The following is a 7,500-nucleotide window of genomic DNA, read 5'->3' on the forward strand; positions in this document are numbered from 1 at the left end:
TTTTTACTTCTAGATCTTGTCCACTTCACTCCAGTTATCAGAGTAACTGGATGAGAGTGAAAGTAAAAGAGGGTGGGGGAAATAAGGGAGGAGCATGATGAAAATCAAATAAAAAAGGGGAACAAAGAAGGGGAAAGCGTGATGAAACAAAGAGGAGAGACCGGAGTAGGGAACATGAGATAAAAGAGCTGGTGGGAAAGAACAAGGGAGATACAACAAAAAGCTAAAGGAACGAAAAATAAAGTGAGGACAGTTTATTTTCCTCCTCGTTCAATTCACCGCATCACCTCCTCTCCGCCTCTTTTGCCTCACTCCCTCTCCCTTTCTCTTTCTTATGCCTCTTCCAGCAGTTATTACTACCTTCATTATCATTATTAGGATTTCTTTTTAATTATTGTCATTATCATAATCTAATATCAACTATTATTATCATAATTTCATTTCAATTAATCATCATTATCATAAATTCGTTTTGATTATTACCATTATCATTATTTGTAGTGTTAATGGTATTGGTATTATTTGGATTGTTATTATCATTGCCGTCGTCAACATTATCATTATTATTATGGCTATTATCATTATCATCATTAATGTCCTCCTTTTCATTATTAATATCATCATCCTTTCCATTGTTATTTTCATCATAACCATTACTATCATCATCGTTATGAATATCGTTATGATAATTGCCATATTCACTATAACAATATTTAAAAATTCAACAACAATAGTGATACTAATAATATATATCAATAATGATAAGAATAATAATAAAAATGATATTAATACTACTGTTATCATTATTATAATAATAGTAATAATATTAAATTCCAAAATTACTATTACTATTATCTTTATGAATATATTGTCATTATAACCATAATAGTAATTGTTAAGTAGTTATCATTATTGTATTTGATACTATTACTATTGTCATTATTTTCCTGTTCTTATCATTATCATCATTATTATTAATATTACCTTCTTCATCATATTTCTACCACAACTTGGAAAATAAAGCCCCACCTCACGCTCCCTTCAACCAACCGCTCTGTTTATGTACAAAGCGAATTAAACAAAATTGGGGCGTTTAATACTTTGTTTTTTCCCTAAGCAATCATTCTGCTGCTGTTAGGTTTGCAGGTCTTTGAAAAAGTTACAAAAGTTTCTAAAATATACGATATAATATCGCGATGGTACCATTAAGCCTGGTAATTGTCAATTCGAAATAGTTTGGAAATGTCCGATGGCTACTCTCGCGGCCCAGCGGGAGGCTAGTGCCTTCAGGTCCCGTCAGGAGGAAAGCCTTGCGTGGAATACCATGTCCCTCCGTGTTATTGTTCAAGGAACTCTTGGTGGGTAGATTTGCTTTTAGTAATTTACATAGTTTCAATCTTTCTGTAACTAAAGTAAAACATGACATTAATCAATCAATCGCATTTTCATTCACATCAGTTCATGGTACTGCATTGCCATTTTCCTGAAAACATGGCATACTTCATTTGCAAGAACGAAGCACAAAAATCTAAATCCCTCAATTGAACAAATGGACCAAGAGGGAAATGAGCTCCTGAGTATAATTACCAAAGCACATTAATCAAGTTAATGGCAGTGTCTTGCCGTCACTCACGAAAAAAGGAGGAAGTGCATGCATTCAACACCTTATTACACATGATAACTGATGGACAAGTCTGCCGACATGAACGTAGGTCCGAACTGAAAGAGTTGATATCCATTGTGATGATCATTTGAGTTAATTATATTTGGCCTGTAATTAGCATTTCCTCAAAGTAATTTCAACGGCAGCAATGACTCCAGTAAATTTAAATGAACATAATAAAGAATCTGAATTTTCATACTTTACTATTAGCAACTACTATGACAATCAAAATGCAACTAATGAAGAGACTTGAAATACTGATGAAAAAATAAAAGTAAAAGTAACATTAATATTGGTAATAACTATAAATAGATGAGGGGAGCATGGCGAGAAAGGAGGAGGAGGAGGAGGGAGAGGCAAGGAAGATGGAGATAAAAGGAAGGCGGAGGATAATGCGAGGAAAAGGGGAAGGGGAGGCGAGGGCGGAGGGTAAAAGGAAGCGACAGAGAGAGAAAAGAGAGAGATATATGTGAGATACGAATAAGGGGCCAGAGGGAAAAGGTTCTAATCACAAGGATTCATGCAATATTAAATGCCGCCTCTCTTTCTTTCTTTCTTTCTGCCTATTGCACCTCAGAAAATTTACACCGGTTAAAGATATGATATTAAAACTATTTTTTTTCACGAAAACAAAATAACAGTGCATCAGATACTCGATATTCCCTTCAGATTGCTTTCTTGAACTAAAGAACAATTGCACTGCTGATAATGATGATGAGATGATGATAAGGATAATGGTAACAAATGATAGTAGCAATGGTAATAATGAGATGGGATCTCAGTGAAAGCACGACTAAAAATATTACAACTATAATGATATCGAGAAAAGTAATACTACTGTTGATTATACATTATGTTGCTAAGATATAATGGCACTAATGAATGATCCTTTGGCCAGAGCTGCTCTCCTATTTTTCCATTGCTGATAAAAGCAACATGAAATAATTTATTAGAGATCGTGGAGCTCCTCTCCTATGACCCACATTTTCTCCCCCTCCCCCTTCCCCTTCCCTCTTCCCACTGTGCTTTAGTCGCTTCTTTTCCCTTCTACTTCTACGCGCATTATCCCTCTCCCACTCCTTTCTCTCGTCGTCTTACCTCCCTTTTCCTCGCCCTATCCTACCTCCGTCCTATCCCTATCTTACCCTATCACTTTCAATCATTATAACTTACATAATTGTCATCGAAATTATCCATTAATTACACGCAAATCAATCAGAAGCAAAAATATTGTTGTATAATGTATAATAAGAATAATCTTTATAATGTTAAAACCAATACATCAACAATGGTAGCGAAACCTACAATTTAAATCGAACATCAAAATGCCATTCAAGACCGGTGCTTAGAAATATAGATGAAATAAGAATATAAAAGAAGAGAAAAAATAAAGAAAGAAACCCGGACCAACTGCGTCCGTCGTCTCTGAAATTGCCTTACCCAACCCGTCCTTCGCTTCCAGGTCCGCTCCCTTGGCGGCCAGGAGTTCAGCCACTGCGAAGTGACCATTTTCAGAGGCGAAGTGCAGGGGAGTCCTTCCTGAAAAAGGGAGAAACTTGGGTTAATTTTCCCGTTTCCGGAAGACAAAATATTGCAAACAGAAAATGCATAACGATGAATGTGTCACAAATAGTAAAAGATAAATTTATGAAAAATGGAACATGTAGATTTAAAGACCAATGAAAAAAAATATATTTTCACCCTTAATATCGTCAGTGGAGTTGAGGCCAAGAACACAGTTTTAAAGAATAAATAAGAAGAATTTAGGATTTTTTTGTGATATTCAAAATGTGTTTATTTTCATGCTAATTGAAATATTGAATACAAATGAGGAAAACATACATTCATACAAGCATGAAATAGATATCTATATTTTTTTCTTTCCTTTATATGCATTATTTATACATAGGTATGTATCATATATATATATATATATATATATATATATATATATATATATATATATATATATATATATATATATATATATATATATATATATATATGTAATATATATATACATACACACACACACACACACACACACACACACACACACACACACACACACATATATATACATATATATATATATATATATATATATATATATATATATATATATATATATATATATATATATATATATATATATATATATATATATATATATATATATATATATATATATATATATATATATATATATATATATACATATATATATATATATATATATATATATATATATATATATATATATATATATATATATATATACATATTTATACATTCATAAACACATAAATATATAAGTGCATATATGCATACACATGTACTTCTATATCTATGCATATATTTATATATACATATATATAAATGTATGTTTATATATGTATATATATGTATTATATATATACATATGTATTATATATATATATATATATATATATATATATATATATATATATATATATATATGTATATATATATATATATATATATATATATATATATATATATATATATCAATTTATATGTATGAATTTATGAAAGTGACGGAGTTACTGTGATTTAAAAATGCAATGGTGTCAGTTGTACAAACTTATTCCGTAAATATTTGATGACTGTGACTTTCTTGTACAATCCTAGTGCCTGTCCTTTCATGTACCTTTATGAATTTATTTATTTTATTTGGCTCCTCTTTCAATATTGCAATTTGATAAATAGCATACGCGGCAATTTTTATGCTCACATCTGGCACAAGCACATCACATGCATGTCTACCTCATAAGTTTATTATTATTAACCTCATTCCGTTTCTTTGATGGCAGAGAAAATGAACAGAAAATCATGCATTGGCAACACACCAAAGGCGGGAACCTGGAGCTCTGATCCAGAGACGTGCCAGCCAGCCCCCCCCCCCCCCCGTCTAGAGAGAGGAGGAGAGGAAAGAGATTAAACAAAGCAACTGCAACTAATACTATTCATCATACCAGTTGTAATAGTAGTAGTAATAATAATCACAACATACACAAAGGTCTACGCGTCAAAAAGTGTTCTCGCCCCAGTTACCCATAAATATGTTCATTAATGTTTTGTTCATTTAAACTTTGATCTACAACATAAGCATCAATATGTTTATGTTAATGCACTACACTCATGAGGTTTTGTGCATTGGTATGAGTTTACAATTGTTTTATTATAGATGAAAGTTTGAATTAACAAAACAGTTAAAAAACGTATTTTCGTGCAATTGGTATGAGAACACCTTCGGACGGCACGCACTCAAATGATCATGATAACGATGATAAAAAATTGGTGATAATGGCAATTCCATAGGACGGGGGCAGGGAAATGAAAAAAAAAAAAAAAAAAAAAAAACAGGGTGATATTGCCAGGAAGTTTAGGGAAATCTTGTTAGTTCAACCATGAACATCATCATTGCCATTTGCATCATCCTTATAATTCCTAGTAGTCATAAAATGATTCACATCATTATGTTTATTACCATGGACATCATTCAAATCTTTGCTTTCATCATTAGTCACACTATGATTAGCATCATATCCTCCTATTTTCTATTCTTCTACTTAATGAAGATAAGAACAGGAATCATATCCATCATATTCGTAATAACTTTAAGAACTCTGATTATTATAATGATTAATGCTGTTCCCGAAATATTGGTAATTCTCCATATTCTCATGCTGATTGTAATTGCTTCTAAATATTTTCATTAATATCATAAGAACCTCATTAGCGACATGAAGATAATCCTTATTCATGTTAGTGTTCCCTTAATCACGACTGTGATTGTTATTGTCTTTTGCTGCTGCTTCTTTCTGTTCTTATTCTTATCTTTGCTTCATCATAGACATTTTCATCCTTAGCATTACACATCGACCTTATTATTGCTGTTGTTGTTGATATTATCAGCGCCACTATTCTTCCTATTCATACTCCTTCTCTAATTCTTTGTCTCGCTTTTACAATTGTTTCATCATTATTATATCTCCTATTATTATCATGATAATAGTGATATTACTATTATTATTGTGATTGTGATTCCCACAACAAATATTTATAACAGTTATAATCATTTGTATATGCATATGTTTGTGTATAAGTGCATGTGTGAAGATTCACATATGAGAGGTATGTAAGATCATGTACATTATGCAGAATATAACAATAAATACAAAGGATAATATCATGCACATCTCAGTAATATGATACAGACCGCTGGGTTACAATTAGACAGACAGAGAAAGAAGGAGGGAGGGAGAGAAGATGAGAGGTGAAAGAGAGGAAGAGAGAGAGAGAGAGAAAATGAAACAGCTAGAGATAGAGAGCTAAACAAACAAGGAGACGGAGGGAGAGGGGAGCTATATGGAGCGATCATTGCAAGATGAACAGCCTATGTGATTTTAAGTCCATGGTGAGAATATGTTAAGATTCGCAGAAATATCTGGACACTTTTTATTAGCTGATAAAAATCCAATACACACCGCCGCCACACACGGCTCATGATTGTAATGCTATTCACTATCACTACATTATCTATTCCCTGCCATCTCCACTCTCCGGGATGACAGACTCACTGCACAATATTTTTAATTCGCGAATAAATAAAGTCACTCTGAAGATGAAGCCATTTTGATATATATTTTTCGTTCTATTTCATACCGGTCAGATATCATGACATAAACTTATCTAACCTCCCAGAGTGCAAGGCTTTATTGTCAGGTCAAGGGCAAACAGTTCAAACAGGTTTAGTAAAAATTCTGTATTCAGATGAACGAAGTTTTGACCTTGCAAGTCTGTGCTACTGGTTGTGCAGTAAGTATCCTGTTGTATGCTTCTGTGTACACACTTGTGGTATTCAAATATCTTTTGGCGCCTCCTGGAATCCTGGTCAGCGCCGAATGCGTTGAGCAACAAGTTATGTGTCTAAGACTTAAACACTAAGGTTCTCTTCTAGTTTTTACAACAGTGGATACTATAACAGATTCAGTTTTATGGCCATAGTAATTACTGGTAGTAGTGATTTACAAGAAACTAAATCAGTAGCCACAACGAACTAATAATGTAGTCCATAACAGGAATGACGATGCCAAACTCCAGCTCTGCCTGGCCTGTCATGCATCTCTCGATCCCGCCCACTGACAAGGTTTAATTAGGCTGAAACTGTTGTGAGGCTAGGAAGGACTTCGTGAAACTGACTCCTTTCTGTAGCTCCCCGCGACTCTGCAACGCGCGCCCGTCTGGCACTGCTCGCCGCCCTCCGCCCACACCCTGCGGCGTGGAGGCGGAGAGGAGCTCGGCGTCACCAGCAGGCGCGTGAGGCTGCAGCCCCGCGGCGGCCATGAGGAGCAGCGATTCCTCGAGCCCAATGGCGCCGACATTCCTCAAGGCTGGGGAGTTTTTAAAGCCAGCAGAGTTCTTTGTCAGTTGGGAGTCGGTGTCTGATCTACAGTACACAATGCTGGCCACCTTTCGTGTCGTGAAAATTGCTCTCAACGGCGTTTTTCAAGTGGAAATAGAAACTGTTGTTGAAGTTCATTCACTTAAAAGATAAGTTGAACTAATGGCTGGTTCTCTCTTTGTTAACGAAAGACAGGTCATTCGTTTGATAGTTCTCACAAATCAAAACGTGAAATCAATACTTATGCTGATAAACCCATCAACTGATAAACCCAATTTCTTCGCGGCAACATGCTGAAGGCACTGGACAAGATCCTAACGAAATAGCAGTTTGTTTTGAACACGCTAACAGCAGATGTTATTTTGCTTTTCCTCCTGAGCTAATGGCATAACCACATCAACATAACATG

General features: G+C 34.3%; 1 protein-coding gene across 3 annotated transcripts in view; it reads right to left on the reverse strand.

The window, feature by feature from the left end:
- The window catches only part of LOC113810776 (26S proteasome non-ATPase regulatory subunit 10-like), a 101,789-nt gene that overhangs the window by 52,738 nt on the left and 41,551 nt on the right, over positions 1 to 7,500 (reverse strand). Inside the window, exon 4 of one of the 3 annotated variants that reach the window (XM_070115601.1) lies at positions 3,104 to 3,202. The exons of the other annotated variants lie outside the window; for them this stretch is intronic. Coding sequence (XP_069971702.1) covers positions 3,104 to 3,202 — 99 coding nt within the window. The remainder of the gene's footprint in view (positions 1 to 3,103; positions 3,203 to 7,500) is intronic. 3 annotated transcript variants of the gene reach the window in all.

Source organism: Penaeus vannamei, chromosome 37 (genome assembly GCF_042767895.1).
Source record: "Penaeus vannamei isolate JL-2024 chromosome 37, ASM4276789v1, whole genome shotgun sequence".
Classification (NCBI taxonomy): Eukaryota; Metazoa; Arthropoda; class Malacostraca; order Decapoda; family Penaeidae; genus Penaeus; species Penaeus vannamei.